Source organism: Ranitomeya imitator, chromosome 4 (genome assembly GCF_032444005.1).
Source record: "Ranitomeya imitator isolate aRanImi1 chromosome 4, aRanImi1.pri, whole genome shotgun sequence".
NCBI classification, from domain to species: Eukaryota; Metazoa; Chordata; class Amphibia; order Anura; family Dendrobatidae; genus Ranitomeya; species Ranitomeya imitator.
Window position 1 is genome coordinate 307,577,335 of NC_091285.1, and position 21,174 is coordinate 307,598,508.

Genomic DNA, 21,174 nt, shown 5'->3' on the forward strand with positions numbered 1-21,174 from the left:
TTTATGGGGAAATATTTGCTAAAACAAACAAGTCAGGAGATGATATAAGGACTACACGGCGATAAGGCCATGAAGCACTCAGCCCCCCAGCCAGATTGTGGTTGGGGGGCTGAGTGCCTCAGATCTTTTTATATTTTGGACTTGTTGAGTTCCACGTGTGACTATGATAAAGCGAACTGAGTCTAAACAGCTGAAGATATGTGCACATGCATCTCTTCTATATTCTAAGCTTGCTTCCTTTGGTAGTGCCGGTCCATTCCCATTATTTGGTACTATTTTAATTTCAGAGTCTGGTTATTTATGTAAATCCATAAAAATATGTCTTCTGGTAGCTGTTTCTTTAGGACATGCTTTCTAAAGCGTATGCTTGGTGAGCTTGTAGCCTATTGGCTTCTTTTCCTTTAGTCAGATGGCCGTTTACCGTGGATGGCGATCGCACCACAATTCTCAAACTGGCTGGCGGCTCTCCTGACCTGAGCGTGACAGCTGCAGAGAAATACAGGTTGTTGTGCTTGGGTCAGGAGAGCCTCCGGCCTGTTCGAGCAGTGCGATGCCATCATCATCTGTATTATACAGAACTGTCTGAGTCGTGGAGTTCAAGTCTCTCCATTTTGGTGGAGTCGGTATACAATGGACTGATTCCGACTCCTAAAATGTATAATAAATTGGGTTCAGTGCAGGATGTGCTGTAAATGTTTCCATAAGAATTTGGGAAAGTTTTGAAACGTCCTATAAATGTCTGTTCTGTTCCTGATCTGAGGATTTCGGCTTTAGCTGAGATGAGTCTGTGCTGCACTCTATGTACATGCTCAGTAGTGACCAGTGCTGTGGAGTTGGGGAAACTGGAGAGTAGGAGGATTGGCTTACTGACTCCACTGCCCTGGTATTATACAACCGGCTGACTCCGCCCTTGATCTGTTAATTTGAACAGGTTGGGTGGTCAAGGGGTATCTGGGTGGCAGGTTGTTTCATGGCAATTTCCCACGAAAGAAAAACATGTAATTTAATAATAGCATGCTGTCTTCTCTTAATTTACCCCTGCAGTTGGTTAAGTAAGTTGGAGTGTGTTCACCATTCTCTACATCACAAATGTGTAGTTTTCTCATTACTGTAATGAATTCATCATTTTAAACTAGCATAAAAGGTTATGGTACATCTCTAAGGGTTTGCTAGATGCGAGTACTCCTTCTGAGACCCACACTTCCGTAATCAACAGTAGCCATCAACACACACAGATTTAGAATGATTGGAGAAGTAACCACTTGTGCACGGTTCTCTTCATTTATAGCATTATGGACCACGAGGCCCGCACATTCATTCACTACCTGGATGCGGCCATGTTCCTGGGTTAACAAGGCTATCATGTTTATAAATAAGTAGCCCCACAACTTTCGTATTTGGTGTTATCTGGTGCATTTACCATAAATGTCCAAGTGGGGAAAGCTCCTTTTATCTGAAACATTTAATAAAATCTCACTTGTTACTCGGCCTCGTGGCTTCTATTGCCCTGTTCACATTTGACTTGCATCTGGATGACTGATGTAACTTCAGAGTGTTTAGCACTTTCTTTTCCTATGTGATGTAGTTGTTCCTGACTTTCTTGTTTGGTGTGTGTATTATCTGTTTTGATAAGCAATAGTTTCTGTGCTGATGTTATCACACCTATACTAACTGTTTTTTTTTCTTCTAATATATACACAAACTGAAGATTTACCTATGTGCAGTTTACAAGATGTGTCCTCTCAATGACACTGTTCAGGCAGGTTGTCCCATGTGTTTGTATGGCGCCATGTGTAAAGCTACTTTCACACATCAGGTTTTTTGTTTCAGGCAGAATCCTGCTAATGTTCCCAAAAATGGATCCATTGCAAATAGTGTAAAAACTGATGCAACGGATCTGTTTTTCTGCCGGATCCGTTTTTCTATTTTTAACATGGAGTTTACAGTGACTTCCCGAGAGAGAGAGAGAGAGAAACCGGATCCGGAGGCCGGATTCATCGTTTCACACTTCCATTTCACACGTTTTTGGCCAGTTCCGTCACTGTGCGCTTTTTTTCCCCGGACAAAAAAACGTTCCTCTGGACGTTTTCTCCATCCGCCAAAAACGACTATTTGGACGGATCCAGAAAAAAACGGATGAAACGTGTGGCCATCAGGCACAATCCGGCACTAATACAACTCTGAGAAAAAACGGATCCGGCGTAAAAAAAAAAACGGATCTGTTTTTTTCAAAATTTGCTGGCTTGTCCCTGAAACAAAAAACCTCATGTGTGAAAGTAGCCTAAGTCATGTACACAGCACACCTTTCCACAAATTCATCTACATTCATCCATGATCTCCCCACCCCAGCTTCTCACTAGGTAGGTTGAGGTTTGACTTGGAAGATAATATAAGATCAAGTGTAAATTAAATCTAAAAAGTGTATATCTTCCGTATTTATTATTTATTGGGGGGGCTGTAATACCTAATCCAGTTATGGGGCTTTTTGTGTTCATTTAGTTGTATGAATAAGGTCTAAAATAGTCATGTATTTTCATATTCTGCATATCACATAATTTTAATCCACCTTGGGGCATGAAGAAGAGCTCTTCTACCCCTAGGTTTCTACAAGTGGGTATTGAACTCCTCATTGGTTCCAGCCTTTTTTGTAGCAATGAATGGGTCATTGTTTTGACATCTAAAAAACTGCTCTATATGACTTCTTCCTTTCACCTGTTAATTGACTCACAGATCCTCCTATGGATTGAGTGAGGAGATCAGATGTTGTTTGTTTTTAACCCCTAATGTCTGGAGTAATGTATCTGTATGAGATGTGCTGGTTCGATGCCTAGAACAGTTCTCCAAGTGATCGTTAATTCTGCTTTCTTTAGCTGTTATTAGCTGCATGCATACATTGTATTGTCTTCTATGAATAAGATACCGTATCTAAAATGTTGTGTAAAGTTGACTAAACTCTAGCCTCACACATGTGCTGTGACGTGTTCATGTGAAAGTCTTTCTGCAGGTTTGCCGCTCGGCCCCTTCAGTTTGGAAGGCCCCTCTGGCAGCTCTTCTGTGCAGTGTGAAGTCATGAGTTAATGTCTTTGGCTTCCCAGTCGCTGATTATAAAGCTGAAATGCCAGATGTGTACAGGAAATAGCCGTGAATATAAAGTGTATCATTCTCTCAAACAGTGGGGCATTTTTTGAACAAAACTTCATTTTATTATTTATTTACCGGGCTCCTTGTCAAGTTGGTTTTCAGAATGTTTTGTTAACTGCTCAGATTTACTCAAGACCTCCGTTTCGGATTTCTGCAAGATAGTTGTTGTTACTCTGCTTCAATGGCAGCTCTCTGGACTTTGTGATGTTTGGCCTTAGCTTAGAATGTTGATATAGTATCAGTTATTTTGTGGATTGTTGTTTTTTTCTGTAATGTGTACTCTTGTGTATATTTGTGTATTTTAACCATTTAACATCATGCTTTTAGAACTTCTTTCACTACCACCAAACTGTACATTTTGTTTTTCAAATATGAAGTCCAGTAAAATTTGGTAACCCTAAAATTATTGAAGTGTGAAGTGAGTTATTCGGGACTTCTTTTTTTTTTTTTTTTCTTTCTATGGGGACTAATCACTTAGGCTACGTTCACATTTGCGTTGTGCGATGTTGCGTCGGAGACGCAACGCACGACGCAAACAAAAACGCAACAAAACGCACGCTAAAATGCAGCTTTTTGCGACGCATGCGTCCTTTTTTGCCGAAATTTGGACGCAAAAAAATGCAACTTGCTGCGTTTTCTGCGCCCCACGCTTGCGGCAAAAAAACCGCATGCGTTGCAAAACGCAGCACAACGCATGTCCATGCGCCCCCCCATGTTAAATATAGGGTTGCATGACGCATGCGTCGCCGCGGCTGCGCCCGACGCAACCGCACAAAACGCTAATGTGAACGTAGCTTTAGCAGGTAGTTGTCTGGTTTGCTCTGCAATGATCTCTCCCAGCTCAGATCAGTCTCAGACCCCACCTTTAGGAATTTTTCTGCGGCATCAAAAAAGCAGTTCATTCTTTTCTGCTCTGTCGATGGGTGTCCCTGCCAACATCATATTGATTGACACCAGACTTCCCACTGCGTTAGCTGAGCAGGCTGCCAATCGGCATGACGTTGGCAGTGACATCCCGTTGACAGAAAAGAGGAGGGGGAAATACTGTCGTTGTGACATCATGGGAATCAATAAAATCGCCACCAGAACCGTCCGTGACATCTCTGAGCCAGGAGAGATTGTTACATGGGAAAACAGGTCTGTAATCAGTGACTACCTGCCATTAAGTGCTTGGCCCCATAGGTGGCAAAATCCTGGATAACCCCTTTTAAGTGTTAATGATTTTTATTGTAGTAATATTTTGCAGCTGTTTGCCCTCTTGCCTTTCCTTATATCCTAATATTTTCATGGTATATGTCACACACCGATATGGGGGGTTATAGCAGGACAAATGTGGTGCGGTAAATGGAGAGTAGTGTAGTCTCTCTGGACTTTGAAGTTGTTTTCAGCTGGGTAGTGATAATATTTGCCTAGCCCCATGCTAAGTGGCCCTGAAGGGAGTACCCTGATGTTTCTCCAATTTTTGGAGAAATGTGTAGGGAAAATGGACTCCTGGAACTGATGAGTTTACATGGGTCCTAGGGACCTTCTGTGTTTGAATTTGTAATAATACTAATCTTTATTTTTATATAGCGCTAACATATTCCGCAGCGCTTTACAGGTTGCACACATTATAATCTAAATTACCTATCAGTATGTCTTTAGAATGTGAGAGGAAACCCACGCAAACACGGGAAGACCATACAAACTCCTTGCAGATGTTGTCCAAGGTGGGATTAGAACCCAGGACTGCAAGGCTGCAGTGCTATCCACTGAGCCACCGTGCTGCCCATTTATCTGGTTCTAAAGTATAACATGTGCAAATATGCAATATATTTGTATGTTTGTTTCATTCATGTAATAATGGATTAGTGTCTGTTGGCCTTCTTATCAATAGGCCTAGTAGTTAAGGGGTAGGGGACAGATTAGGGCTATTACGTGTCAGATGTCAGTGATTGGAAGCACAATGCTTGTTCTTTTGCAATAGGGTGCCAACCTCTACAGTTAGGAAGGGTGTTTACAGGGTTTTAAGAGGGAAAATGTTTATCATTCCCATTACTTTGCCTTTTTGCTCAGGTCTCACTTCCAGCATGCTTAGCAAACATGACGGCCATTCATTTAAATGGCTGCACCTGGAATGGAGAGTCCAGTATTAGTTCGCCAGATCAAGAGAGACTGACTCTATTATGTCTAAATGCCCTAACAAGGCATATATAGAGCAGATGTCTTCATGTGTGGTCTTAGGCTATGTTCACACGTTCCTGATTTCCCTCCTTTTTTTTCAGGACTAAAAACCGCAGCTCTTGGCAGAAAACGCAGGTCCTTTTTTTGATGCGTTTTTTATGCAGTTTTCTATGCAGAGTCTGTGTGTTTTCTAGGAAGTTTTTTAGGGTTAAAATGGCTGAAAATACCCTAACCCTACCCCTAACCCTACCCCTAACCCTAACCCTATTCTAACCTTAGTGAAAAAAAAAATTATTAATTTTTTTATTGTCCCTACCTATGGGGGTGACAAAGGGGGGGGGGGTCATTTACTATTTTTTTTATTTTGATCACTGAGATAGGTTATATCTCAGTGATCAAAATGCACTTTGGAACGAATCTGCCGGCCGGCAGATTCGGCGGGCGCACTGCGCATGCGCCCGCCATTTTGCAAGATGGCGGCGCCCAGGGAGAAGACGGCCGGACGGACACCGGGAGGCCGGGTAAGTATAAGGGGGGGAGATGAGGGCACGAGGGGGGCGTCGGAGCAAAGGGGGGTGGCATCGGAGCATGGGGGGGTGGGATTGGGGCACGGGGGGGCAGCCACACTGTAGCGGTTCTGCACCACAAACCGCAGAAAAACCGCAGATATTTTTTTCATCTGCGGGTTTTACTGCGGGTTTGACCTCACAATGGAGGTCAATGGGTGCAGAACCGCTGCAGTTCCGCAAAAAGAAGTGACATGGTACTTCTTTTTTACCGCGGCTATTCAGCGCGGCTTTTTTCGCGATTTTCCACAATGTGGGCACAGCAGTTCCTGTTTTCCATAGGGTACATTGTAGTGTACCCTGCATGGAAAACAGCTGCGGACCCGCAGCGGGAAAATCGCGGCGATTCCGCATTAAAAAAAGGATGGTGTGAACATGGCCTTAGCAGGTTATCTATAAGGTTAGTATTAATCAGTTGGTAAACCATTCTATGCTCTTGATAAAAATTTTAAGTGTCTGTATGACTCCATTCTAATTGGTTCTACTGTTCTGAAGGCTCTTAATCTAGCCATAGTAAACATATTGATCGGTATATTAACTTGGCATAAAATTAAGTTTTAGGTTTCCAACTTGATGGCAGTTGTTCCAACTAATTAATTGAGATTTCCAGACAACTACTCAGGAAGGAACAAAGGGAAGGGCTTAATAATGTCAGTAGTGAGAGGCGGGGATGTATGAGCATGAGGCAAGAAGCACCTGAATTAATACAGTGTGTGACTACATCAATAGGCTACTTTACTAATTGCAGAGCAGAAGCACTAGGCAGCTTCATGCCCCTTTGTTTATAGACTGCTCCCTGTGCCCACCACCACTTCTCACCGACTGTTCCCAAGCCGTCTTCTGTAACATTTTATCTCAGCCCCCTCTCTCAAACACTGCTCCCCATGCAATCTTCCCTCTATAACATGCTGTTTATCTTGGCCCCCCTCTCTCACACTCTGCTCCCCATGCCATCTTCCCTCTATAACATGCTGTTTATCTTGGCCCCCTCTCTCACACACTACTCCCCATGCCATCCTTCCCTCTATAACATGGTGTTTATCTTGGCCCCCTCTCTCACACTCTGCTCCCCATGCCATCCTTCCCTCTAGAACATGCTGTTTATCTTGGCCCCCCTCTCTCACACTCTGCTCCCCATGCCATCCTTCCCTCTATAACATGCTGTTTATCTTGGCCCCCTCTCTCACACTCTGCTCCCCATGCCATCCTTCCCTCTATAACATGCTGTTTATCTTGGCCCCTCTCTCACACACTACTCCCCATGCCATCCTTCCCTCTATAACATGCTGTTTATCTTGGCCCTCTCTCTCACACTCTGCTCCCCATTCCATCTTCCATCTATAACATGCTGTTATGCTGGCCCAATCCCTCACACTGCTCCCCATGCCATCCTTCCCTCTATATCATGCTATTTATCTTGGCCCAGTCTCTCACAGACTGCTCCTCATTCAACATTTATTTTTTTTCAAACAGACTGCCCCTAATGCCCTCGATTTTTCTCATAGCCTGCCCGATCTCATTCAGTCTTCTCTTTCCTCCAGTGAAGCCTCTTTCCATTGTACTTTCTCTTCCTTGTAGTAATTTCCTACTCTTTCTTGCAAACTCTGGAGTTGCTTCTCCAACATAAGAGTCAAATGGGAATGACCTCACCATTGAAGGACCTTGGAAATGTCATTTACTGTAGATCAGACGTCCCCAACGTTTCTGACCTTGAGAGCCACATTCAGCTCTGATAGTGTCGCGAGCCACATCCAGCCTTGAGAGGGTCGCAAGCCACATTCAGCTCCCACCCCCTTACAATAGTGGCAACCAAAGCCGCCATTACAGGAATAATGGTAACCAAAGCTTTTCCATAAAAATCAATCACCCCAAAGCAGTATACAAAGATCCAGGGGTTCCTACAATACCCCCATTCAGTATTCTCCTATAAAGCACTCCCAAGACACTGTCACATCCAGCTTCAAACACCTCCTCTGACAGGTGGTGTCATCTTGTCTCCAGCGTACCATAATTAAATCTTCTCAAAACTCCTAAGACCAGTATATGTCCATCCAGATCTGCTTTTCTGTGCAGGGCTGCTCACAAAATTCACCATTTTCAGATGTGCTCTTCATACCTGTTTGCTAGAACTGGAGCAAATTGTTATGACCTGGTGGTAAGGACAATAATGGACCTGGTGGTTAAGAGCACACGGAATGACCTGATAGTTACTAATAATATTGGACGAGCTCTGAGACGTGGGAACTCTGCTGACCGCAATCCCTAGTCCTATCACACACACTAGAAATAGCCGTGGATTGCTCCTAACGCTCCCTATGCAACTCGACACAGCCTAAGAAACTAGCTAGCCCTAGAGACAGAAAAATAAAGCCTACCTTGCCTCAGAGAAATTCCCCAAAGGAAAAGGCAGCCCCACACATATGACTGTGAGTAAAGATGAAAATTACAAACACAGAGATGAAATAGATTTAGCAAAGTGAGGCCCGACTTACTGAACAGACAGAGGATAGGAAAGGTAACTTTGCGGTCAGCACAAAAAACTACAAAAAGACCATGCAGAGGGCGCAAAAAGACTCTCCGCAACGACTCACGGTGCGGATTCGCTCCCTCTGCGTCCCAGAGCTTCCAGCAAGCAAGACAAAAATAAAATAGCAAGCTGGACAGAAAAATAGCAAACCAGAGAAAAACAAGCAGGAACTTAGCTTCTGCTGGGAAGACAGGTCACAAGAACGATCCAGGAGAGAACAAGACCAATACTGGAACATTGACAGGTGGCATGGAGCAATGATCTAAGTGGAGTTAAATAGAGCAGCCAGCTAACGAATTAACCTCGTCACCTGTGGAAGGAAACTCAGAAGCCGCAGCTCCACTCACAACCACCAGAGGAAGCCCGTGGACAGAACCAGCCGAAGTACCATTCATGACCACAGGAGGGAGCTTGACAACAGAATTCACAACAGCAAATGCACCAAGCTGACAGACAGCCGCAAGCCACAATTCATGGGACTGAGAGCCACATGTGGCTCCCGAGCTACAGGTTGGTGATCCCTGCTGTAGATACTCTGCCTCTGCTTGGGACACACTATCATCCCTTTGTGCTTACAGAGTGTAAGCTAAACTTGCTTATAAATTGTACAGCATGTAGTAGGCAGCAACCGGTGGGATGCATCAAGGGCAGATGGGGTGTTGTATACTTGTCAGAATATTTGTAAGACAGAGGTGCAGGTTTCATACCAATAGACACTTGAATGAATAAGTGCAAAGTCCTTGAGGTTTTTGTAAGCAGGTTGAGAGATACAGTGCACCTTGCTCTCTTATGGTCCCGCTGGTAGCGGCGGGAGCCGGCGGGCACAATACTTCGCAGCGCCGATGCTCCAGGGACGGAGCACGCTTCTCACCCTGCTGCGCGCTACTTGTCCCCACCAAAACTGTCTGCTGCTGTGCGCGCTTTTCTTTAGCCTTGCCCCCTGCCTCTAGGTCAGCCGGTTGGTGTCGCTCGCTACCCTTTCCCCAGGGCCACCTGAGACGCAGCCCCAACGTTTCAGGACCCGGCACAGCACAAGTACTTTCAGCCCGGTCTCTCTCCTTACATTTTAACTCTGGAACATCTTCAGGTATCAGCTATGAAGTCGGAAATTGCCACAAGGAAGCATAAACCAAACTAAAGGGTATTGAAAGGTCTTGAAGTGTCACAGGGATTCTGTCAGCATAGAATGACTGTTCAACCCAAGTATAGGCACTTGGTGCACTCTTAGGCCAGTCTCACATGTCCAGATAATTCCGGTACCGGAAAAATCGGTACCGGAATTATCTGTGTCCGTGTGCCGGTGCGTTTCTGTGGCACATCAGTGTGGCACACGTGTGCCGCCCGTGTGCCCACTGGGTACCACACGCACCGTGCCGGAGACAGCGCTAAAGTTTAGCGCTGTCCCCTGAATCGTGCTGAAGCCCCATTCATATCTTCCCTGCAGCAGCGTTTGCTGTAGAGAAGATATGAATAATAGTGTGTAAAATCCAGGTCCCCAACCCCCTCCCACCCCCTGTGCGCCCCCCCCCCCCGCTGTGATTAAAATACTCACCCGGCTCCCTCGCAGCGTCCTGTCCTGGCCGCACCTTGTACTGTATGAGCGGTCGCGTGGGGCCGCTCATTTACAGTAATGAATATGCGGCTCCACCCCTATGGGAGGTGGAGACGCATATTCATTAGTGTAAATGAGCGCCCCCACGTGACCGCTCATACAGTACAAGGTGCGGCCAGGACAGGAAGCAGCAAGGGAGCTGGGTGAGTATTTTAACCACAGCAGGGGGGGAGGGGGACCTGGATCTGGATTTTACACACTATTATTCATATCTTCTCTACAGCAAACGCTGCTGCAGGGAAGATATGAATGGCGGATTCAGCACCAGTGGGGGGGACAGCGCTTAATGTAGCGCTGTCTCCTGCATGGCACACGGACTGCACACGGACAACGTCCGTGTGCGGTACGTGTTTTACACGGACCCATTGGCTTTAATGGGTCCGTGTAATACGTGCGCTCCCACAAACACTGACATGTCTCCGTGTTTGGCACACGGAGACACGGTCCACAAAAAATCAATGACATCTGCACAGATGCAATGATTTTAATGCGTCTACGTGTGTCAGTGGCTCCAGTACATGAGGAAACTGTCACCTCACGTACCGGAGCCACTGACGTGTGAAACCGGGCTTAGTGTGGCCAGACATTTTAGTGCACCGTCCCACCTACTTGTTTTCCCTCTAGCTCCATCCTTCTCTGGCTTTATAAAGCCAAAGCTGTCAATCAAAGAAGACAGTGGGGGTGAGGAGATAGAGGGGAAAACATGTAGATAGAAAGTTGCACTTATATGTTTGGCCATGCCTCGATGCTTCGTGTTCCTGTATTTGGTTTCATCAGTTTTTCTGTGCTCCCTCTAAGGGTCCTAGGTCAACACTTAAAGAAACAATTCTATACCGTTGTCCCTCCTCCACCATCTTTACAGTTGGCGCCATGTAGTCAGGCTTATAACATTCTTCTGGCTTTTGCCAAGCACTCAAGCAAGTCCATCAAACTGCCAGATGGAGAAACACGATTCGTTACTCTACAGAATACTTCTCCAATGCTCCAGAGTCCAGTGCTGGCGTGCTTACATCACTCTGAAACTTTTGGCATTGTACTGCAAGGCTTGCATGCAGCTGCTCTTACATCTAAAGCTGTGCCATAAAGCTCCCGACACACTGTTTGGAGCTGATGCTGATGCCAGAAGATGCTTGGCATTCTGCAGTTATTGAGTCAGCAGAGTTTGGAGACTTATGTACTATGTGCCTCAGCACTCTGTTCTGCCATTTCATGGCTGAGTTGTGGTTCCTCAATGCTTCAAATTTTGAATACCAACTGATCATGGAAAATTTTGCTGTGAGGAATATCACAAACTGACATTTTGCAATCGTGACATCCTAATACAGCGTCATGCTAGAATTCAGTGAGCTCTTTGGAATGACCAATACTTTTGCAATGCAGATTGTATTACTATATGGTTGATTTTCTATATCTGAGACTAAATGAAAAACCTGAATTCGGGGATTTAGAGTGCAGCCACATGCTACGGCTAACCACACAGCCAAGGATTTGCCTACTCATGGTTGGCCAATGGCTGCATGATTGTGATACAAAATCTGGAAACATTTCTACGACCTTGCAATGAACATATTGACACTAACTTACTTCAGGCATATGCATTGGCATCAGACAATTGTTACCACACATACTGTACTGTACACAAATAGCATTTGTCCCAATGTAACAGGAAGGGGTCTCCTTACTTTACCTGTCCATTGTGGATATTGCAGCTCTAACCACCTCTTTCCCTACTTCAGCTTAAAAAAAAAAAGTCATATGCAAATTGCCTCTTCAGAGAAAAAGAGGGCTTAAACTTTAAAGCGCCACTTGTTGGAAGTAGGGATCCTACAAGTCACAATCAACCCTTTAATGAGTCGTGCAATATGACTTGGGATAAAAGCCAAATCCGTATCTCCAATCGCAAAGGGAACCTATCAGCATGATTGTGCTGAGTAAACTACAGTAATTGTCCGGTTGGTGCTGTTACACTGATTAACTGGAGCTTTTTTCGGTTTTTGCTCCCCTTCTTCCCAGAGCCATAACTTTTTAAATTTTTCTATCAATATGGCCATGTGAGGGCTTGGTTTTTGAGGGATGAGTTGTACTTTTGAACGACACCATTGGTTTTACCATGTCGTGTACTAGAAAGCTGGAAAAATATTCCAAGTGTGGTGAAATTGCAAAAAAGTGCAATCCCACACTTTTTTTTGTTAGGCTTTTTTTTTACTAGGTTCACTAAATGCTAAAACTGACCTGCCGTTATGATTCTCCAGGTCTTTACGAGTTCATAGACTCCAAACATGTCTAGGTTCTTTTTTATAAAAAAAAATTCCAAACTTTGATAACCCCTTTATCCCATTTGACGTACTATCCCGTCGAGGTGACCTGGGACTTAATTCCCAGTGATGGGATAGTACGTCCAGCGTGTTCGGCCGCTCACAGGGGAGCGCGGCCGGGTGTCAGCTGACTGTCACAGCTGACATCCGACACTATGTGCCAGGAGCAGTCACGGACCGCTCCTGGCATATTAACCCTCGGAACACTGCGATCAAACATGATCACGATGTTCCGGCGGCATAGGGAAGCATCTCGCAGGGAGGGGGCTCCCTGCATGCTTCCTTGAGACCCTCGGAGCAACTCGATGTGATTGCATTGCTCCAAGGGTCTCCTGCCTCCTCCCTGCAAGCCCGGATCCAAAATGGCCGCGGGGGCCCTTCCGGGTCCTGCAGGGAGGTAGCTTTCAAGTGCCTGTCAGGTTGCTGATCTGACACAGTGCACTGCAAAGTGTCAGATCAGCGATCTGTCACTATAGTTTGATGTCCCCCCTGGGGCAATGTAAAAAAAATATTTACATGTAAAAAAACAAAACAAAACAAAAGTTCCAATAAATACATTTCTTTATCTAAATAAAAAAAAACAAAACAATAAAAGTACACATATTTAGTATCGCTGCGTCCGTAACGACCCGACCTATAAAACTGTCCCACTGGTTAACCCCTTCAGTGAACACTAAAAAAACAGTAAAAAAACAACGCTTTATCATACCGCCAAATAAAAAGTGGAATAACACGCGATCAAAAAGACGTATATAAATAAACATGGTACCGCTGAAAACGTCATCTTGTCCCGCAAAAAGCGAGCCGCCACACAACATCATCAACGAAAAAGTTATAGTCCTCAGAATAAAGCGATGCAAAAATAATTATTTTTTATATGAAATAGTTTTTATCGTATAAAATTCCAAAACATAAAAAAATTATATAAATGAGGTATCGCTGTAATCGTTCTGACCCGAAGAATAAAACTGCTTTACCAATATTATCAAACATGGAAAGAAAAGAAATTCATGAAGAGCTGGTTGTTGTTCATTCTACCTCACAAAAATCGGAATAAAAAGCGATGAAAAAATTTCATATGCCCGAATATGATGCCAATAAAAACGTCAACTCGTCCTGCAAAAAACAAGACCTCACATGACTCTGTGGACCAAAATATGGAAAAATTATAGCTCTCAAAATGTGGAGACGCAAAAACTATTTTTTGAAATAAAAGCGTCTTTCAGTGTGTGACTGCTGCCAATCATAAAAATCCGCTAAAAAACCCGCTATAAAAGTAAATCAAACCCCCCTTCATCACCCCCTTAGTTAGGGAAAAATAATAAAATAAAATTTTTTTTTATTTATTTCCATTTTCCGGTTAGGGTTAGGCTGTGTGCACACGTTGCGATTTTTTGCTATAAAAACGCATTAAAAAGCATACATATGCATCCTATCATTTAGAATGCATTCTGCAATTTTTGTTCATATGATGCATTTTTTTCCGCGAAAAAACGCATCGCGGTAAACGCAGCATGTTCATTAATTTTGCAATTTTTTTGCGTTTTTCCCGTTACATAATGCATTGGGAAAGCTCCGGGAAAAAAAATGCAAAAAACGCGGTAGGGCCGGTTTCACATTAGCGTTTTGAGGAGCTGCGGAGGGCTGCGGACTTCCTCCGTGAAGCCCCGCCCTCGGCTGCACCTCCGACTCTAGCTCCACCTACTTCTGCATGCGACCTGCATACCTATCTTTAACATTAGGTACACAGGTCGTGTGGCTGTATGCGGATGCTTCCACATGCGTCGTTTTGATGATGTGGCGACCAGCGTAGGACACAGCTGGTAGCAATTCTTTTTTCTCTGCATCGTCAAAACGACGCATGCGGAAGCATCCGCATACAGCCGCACGACATGCGTACCTAATGTTAAAGATAGGTACGCAGGTCGCATGCAGAAGTAGGCGGAGCTAGCGGTGGAGGTGCGGCCGAGGGTGGGGCTTCACGGAGGAAGTCCGCAGCTTCTCAAAACGCTAGTGTGAAACTAGCCTAAAAACGTGAAAAAAATGCATGTGGTTTTCTTGCAGAAAATGTCCGGATTTCTTCAGGTTGGGGCTAAAGTTAGGACTACAGTTAGGGTTCGGGTTAGGGTTAGTTTGGAGCTAAAGTTAGGGTTGGGGCTAACGTTAGGGTTTGGATTAAATTTATGGTTGGGATTAGGGTTGAGATTAGGGGTGAGGTTAGGGTTAGGGGGGTGTTAGGGTTTCAGTTAGAATTGGGATGTTTCCACTGTTTAGACACATCAGGGGCTCTCCAAACTCGACATGGCGTCTGATCTCAATTCCAGCCAATTCTGCGTTGAAAAAGTAAAACAGTGCTCCTTCCCTTCTGAGCTCTCCCGTGCGCCCAAACGGGTTTACCCCAACATATGGGGTATCAGCGTACTCAGGACAAATTGGACAACAACTTTTGGGGTCCAATTTCTCCTGTTATCCTTGGGAAAATACAAAACTGGGGACTAAAAAATAATTTTGTGGAAAAACAAAAAAAGAATTTTTATTTTCATGGCTCTGCGTTATAATCTGTAATGAAACACTTGGAGGTTCAAAGTTTTCACGACACATCTAGATGTTCCTTAGGGGGTCTCCGTTCCAAAATGGTGTTACTTGTGGAGAGTTTCAATGTTTAGGCACATCAGGGGCTCTCCAAATGCAACATGGTGTCCTATCTCAATTCCAGTTAATTTTGCACTGAAAAGTCAAATGGCTCTACTTCCCTTCCGAGCTCTGGCATGCACCCATACAGTGGTTTACCCCCACATATGGGGTATCAGCGTACTCAGGACAAATTTTACAACAACTTTAGGTGTCCAATTTCTCCTGTTACCCATGGTAAAATAAAACAAATTGGAGCTGAAGTAAATTTTTGTGAAAAAAAAAAGTTAAATGTTCTTTAAAACATTCCAAAAATTCCTGTGAAGCACCTGAAGGGTTAATAAACTTCTTGAATGTGGTTTTGAGCACCTTGAGGGGTGCAGTTTTTAGAATGGTGTCAAACTTGGGTATTTTCTTTCATATAGACCCCTCAAAGTGACTTCAGATGAGATGTGGCCCCTAAAACATGGTGTTATAAGGGTTAAAATTGACCAGCAATTTCTAATTTTTACAACTCCCTAACAAAAAAAAATAATGCTTCCAAAATTGTGCTGATGTAAAGTAGACATGTGGGAAATGTTACTTAAGTATTTTGTGTGACATATATCTGCGATTTAAGGGCATGAAAATTCAAAGTTGGAAAATTGCAACATTTTCGCCAAATTTCAGTTTTTTTCACAAATGAACGCAGGTAATATCAAATAAATTTCATGAAGTACAACATGTCACGAGAAAACAATGTCAGAATCACCGGGATCCGTTGAAGCGTTCCAGAGATATAACCTCATAAAGGGACAGTGGTCAGAATTGTAAAAATTGGCCCGGTCATTAACGTGCAAACCACTCTAGGGGGTTAAGGGGTTAAAAAAGCGCGCCATTTTCTGATACCCATAGCACCTCCATTTTTCATGATCTTGGGTTAGGCAAGGGCTTATTTTTTGCTGAAATTAATGATACCATTTTGGTGCAGATATGTTCTTTTGATCGCCCGTTATTGCATTTTAATGCAATGTCGCGGCGACCAAAAAATCTTAATTTTGCCGTTTTGACTTTTTCTCGCTACGCCATTTAGCTATCAGGTTAATCTTTCTTTTATTGATAGATCAGGCGTTTCTGAACACAGCGATACCAGATATGTGTATGTTTTGATTTTCTTCTTATTGTTTTATTTTGAATGGGGCGAAAGGCGCCATCTTGGTGAAGGACATTTTTTTTTTTTTCTAAAGCAAGATGGCGCCACCAGCGACTGCGCAACAGCAGCTATCAGATCTCTATACAAATGGATAGCTACTACTGCACAGGCGCAGTGATCGCCATTTTCAAAAAGATTTTTTTTTTTTTTCATTTCCTTGCTCAAATCTGCAAAAGGGAAAAAAGTACACATTAGCCATGCGATTATGCTGCAGCGCTGGTGCCACGGCCGACACCTGCCTGCAGGAGTATTTTTTATTTATTTTTTTAAATTCAGTATGTGATGGTATTTATTATGCAAACTAGGGGGTGGGTCAGTGAGGGATCAGTGACCAGTCAGCAGTCTGCATTATGAATATATAATCAGAGCACCACATACCGCAGCCAGGGCATTTCTGTTGTATTTACGTGTGCTGAGTTCAGGCCGCTAAATGAGTGTGATCGACAGTATTGAAGTCGTTCCATACTTGTTTCCCGACCTCTTTACACCAACTGAGAAAGAATGGGAACAGAACAATCACTATTAGATCAATTTCTCCCCATACAGTATCATGTTATCAGCAGCACAACTACAGTTTACACCTGCGATGTGCTGCTGAGCACAATGATTTTTGTTCCTGCATAAACAATCCAATCACTTGATGAATATGCAGCTTTTTGCTTGTATATAGTATAATACACTCCCCATAGTCCTCCATATAGTATAATACACTCCCCCAGCTGACGCTCTTTCCTCCCTCATTGCTTTGAACTGTGCCGGCATCATAGACGCTGGTATAATTCAATGCGGTGGGGGAGTCGGTGCTGGCAGCAGACAGGCCCCCCTTGCCAACACGACCCCCATAGCGGCTGCGTGTTGTGCCGCCATTAGTGGCATGCCACTGGCTGGGGGCCCCTGGGGGACCCCAGCACTGCCTTAGGACACGAGAATCTCATTAACACAAAACTGAAAATAAAGATTAAGAAACAGCCACAAGACGGATTTCATCAACCAAGGTATCTCTTTATTCAGTATAATGGCGCCGACCAAACTGTCTGTTACAGGTTCACCTTAAGTGCTTCCCCATTACCACATCTTAGGCATGTACTCTTGTATGTTTGTGTCTAAAGATCTACTGACTGCTGTAGATTGCTAGGAGGCCATAGTAGACCAATGATTTAATAACCGTGCACATTAGAGGCATTATTTCTAAAGAAGATCAGGCTTTCATGCAAAGGCATCTTATGATAGATGGTATTTATCTATTTATAATTCAGGACTGTGGGACTCATTGTGTGATACAAGCTCTGTATACAAGGATGTGTATTGTTCCCTGTAAGTGAAGGTATTCTGAATGTGTGACTTATTAGCTATGTGCTGTGCAACATACAATTACTCTCCATGTAACTTATTGTCCTGTGAAACTAAAGCATTCACTGCCAATGTCCGCTTCAGCCTAGATAACTGTGTATGTACGATACTATGTTGGCGCTACCATTAATACTTTCCCATTCTTTGCGTTCACCCACACTAATTTTTATGGCTCTAATTCATTAGAGTATATTCTTTTACCACTCCAAACTCATCTTTTATTGTGCATCTTGAATTGTGCACAAATGTTACTATATAAGCCTTATGTTATTTATATTAGTTGTATTGCTTTGTTTTGTATTTACCTTTTAAAGTGTTGCCCTGTCATATGCTATTGATGACCTATTCTATGGACAGGTCATCATTATCTGATCAGTGGGAGTTTGACACATGGAACCTCTGTCGATGTTCTGCAGTACCTGGTAGTGGCTGCTACACATTGAATAGAACTTGCAGTACAGCTCCATTCAATATTTACATCCAGCACCTACTCTGCCACCCAGGAAAACCCCACTGATCTGCTGTGACCGCCACACATTGAATGCAAAGGGGAAGTCAGGATTATGCAACCATTCGATCATGGATTTTTATACTGGCTATATTATATAGCGAGCGTCTGTCTCTAACAGCCACGACTAGCACTAGGTTGCGGCATGGCTGGTATCAATTTAAATACCGCTATGATAGCTGCATTTAACTGGAACATACTTCCAATCCCATTTGCCCACAGTGATGCAATCGAAGGGGACCAATTTGTTACTATGACAGAGATAGAACCGCTAAAGACCCCTATCGCAGTCATCTCGATTCTCCTGTGAATCTCCGCCATAGGCTGAGCTCCATAGTACCCCAAGATTTTCACTATATTCTGCAGCCAATGTATGTAAGTGAGGATAGGAGAACCATGAGTCAAAAAGTAGCCAAAAAGATATACCAAAAATACAAACTTTATTGAAAGCACATAATTTTCAAAAACATAATATTACCATATAAGTAAAAGTGACAGATATGTGACTAAATCCATTGATACAATAGTGACCATGAATCAGTCCGGGACAGTAACACAATAGATTGTTTAACTTATAAACATGCAGCAGGCATGCTGCCAGCAAGTGCACATAAAGGTATTTATTGATGTCCAATCAGCCAGGCTTAGTAATGTAAGCGCATGGATAAGTACTATAATAATGGCCTCCTATGGGAGGTGGAGCCGCATATTCATGACTGTAATCGGCGGCCCCACGTGACCGCTCATACAGTAGAAGATGCGGCCAGGACAGGAAGCAGCGCCAGCCAGTGAGGGAGCCGGGTGAGTATTTTAAGAACAGCGGGCGGGCGCACAGGGGGTGTGAGGGGGGTGGGCACATGGATCTTTATTTTAAACACGAGAAACACACAAAAAAAGGAATATTCATATCTTCTCTACAGCAAACGCTGCTGCAGAGAAGATATGAATTGCAGCTTCAGCACCAGATGCAGGGGACAGCGCTAAACTTTAGCGCTGTCTCCTGCACGGTGCGTGTGGTACCCAGTGGGCACACGGGCAGCACACGTGTGCTGCACATGTGCCACACTAATGTGCCACAGAAACGCACGGACACGGATAATTCCGGTACCGATTTTTCCGGTACCGGAATTATCTGGACGTGTGAGACTGCCCTAATGACTGATCTGTCCACAGGCTTCCATTGTACCCGACGAGGGGCAGCGCAGGATGCGTCGTTGACCGATTGTCCGACGTGCACAAAAAACGTTACAATGAACGTTTTCTCTGCACGACGGGCCGCTATTTTACGACCGATCCAGTGCATCCGTCACAATCCGTCGCTAATACAAGTCTATGGGAAAATGCAGGATCCTGCATTCTCAAAAATCAACGGACTTTGTGGGAAAGTAGCCTAAGCTGAACTCTTGGGGTGATCCCCCTGGTTCCCGCATAATCACTAGGAGGTACTGGTATGTCACATTGCATCAGACCCTGTAAATTAAGACGTACTGTTTCGTCCAATGTCAGCATGGCATTAAAAAAAACTGAATAAGACCCTGCAATGTTATCATTGTAAACTAGCTAGGATTTCCAAAATGAAAATATTAGAGACAAATTTTCCAGAATTTCTCAACAATTTTCCCAAAAATCTGTAGTTCCTGGATTGTGCCAGCTTTTTGACATTTATACTCTTTTTGTACCTATCTTCACAGTGTGTGTGTTATTTTTTTTATTTTTTTTTTTAAAGGGTCAAGAGAAGTTACAGAAAGTGAAAATGCCCATACCTAAAAGTTCTGTTCACATCTTACAAGGTAGGATGGTCTGGTGACATTCATGATACTGGTTACCAGAATGCTTGTACGTGAACTGGATTTTTATTACATTTTTGTTTGCACATTGAGTTTAGTGTTATTGACCACCTCAGGCAGTTTCATTTGTAGCTCCTCATCACAAGTAAGATTTGTTCAGGCCTGCCATGGATGGACTTCAACTTTGGTGTTATTTATGGCTGTAAACAATGACATGGAGCACATAAGAGCTACTCCATGTTCCTGGTGCTGTGTTATACCAGTTTTAAATCTGCTCGCTGTTTTAATGTTAGGTGTCATATTCCATATAGATCAAACATCTTAGACATTTTTGATCCTACATAAGACACCTAAGGCAGTCCTATATATATTTGAGGAGTGTAGCAGTCAGTTGACAGGATTTGCTAATAACAGGTGTGCACTTTATTTATCATTGTCTAAAGACAAAGACAAAAAGTTGAATCAGAGCTGTCTGTTTTAGAAGTCTCTAGTACGAGACATTTTCAATAATACAAATATTAATGAGTTTTTATAGTGTGCCAAAATGTGACCTGGCTAGATTGTAAATACTGCTCATCTGCTTAATTTTCAACGTTTATTTTTTACCATGTGGAAAAACCTCGCAAATCAGATCTGTCATGAGACTTTACAATATAGACCACATATCTTATTAACTAGATCTTTAAAATCTGATGAGGCTAGTGTACTTACTTTATATGGTTTCCTGTCCTTTGGATGTAGGAGCCTTTACCACACCGCTGGAGCATAAGTGAATCATGGAACACCATGGGGTGTTCTTTCGCATCCTTTAGTAAGAATGGAAGTGAGTTCAGGGGCCCAGTTGGGTGCTCAAATGCTAACATCAGTCTGGGAGAATCTGCATTTAATGCTTCAGTATCTACCTATGTTTGATGTCTGGCCCAGGGCTTTGTGTTTCATTAGCCCTGAGGCCTAGTGATTCTCGCATGATTGGGCGCGTGTGGCTTGCAGCCTGGGCATGTGTAGTCTGGCGTGTCTTGTTTAGTTACTGTGACTTAGTTGATTTTTAGAGTCTGTCCTGTCAACAGATCCTGTGTTCGATTCTTAGTAGTGTCATGTGCCACCTTGGCTTCATGTCTGGCTTCAATGCTTGTATGTTGAGCCTATTGCCTCATACCTTGGGTGTTGAGTCTGCCACCTCATGTTTGGTGTCATATCTTGTTTTTGGAACATGTCTCCTCTAAAGGTACCTTCACACATAACAATTTCGTTAACGATAGCGTTGCTTTTTGTGGCATAGCAACGATATCGTTAACTAAATCGTTATGCGTGACAGCGACCAACGATCAGGCCCCTGCTGGGAGATCGTTGGTCGCTGGGAATGATCAGGACCTTTTTTTTGG

General features: G+C 43.6%; 1 protein-coding gene across 4 annotated transcripts in view; it reads left to right on the top strand.

The window, feature by feature from the left end:
- Positions 1 to 21,174, top strand: part of MDFIC (MyoD family inhibitor domain containing) — a 198,338-nt gene that overhangs the window by 36,848 nt on the left and 140,316 nt on the right. Inside the window, exon 2 of one of the 4 annotated variants that reach the window (XM_069764834.1) lies at positions 19,732 to 19,795. The exons of the other annotated variants lie outside the window; for them this stretch is intronic. Within the exon in view, the coding sequence (XP_069620935.1) occupies positions 19,759 to 19,795 (37 nt within the window). The 5' untranslated portion in view covers positions 19,732 to 19,758. The remainder of the gene's footprint in view (positions 1 to 19,731; positions 19,796 to 21,174) is intronic. 4 annotated transcript variants of the gene reach the window in all.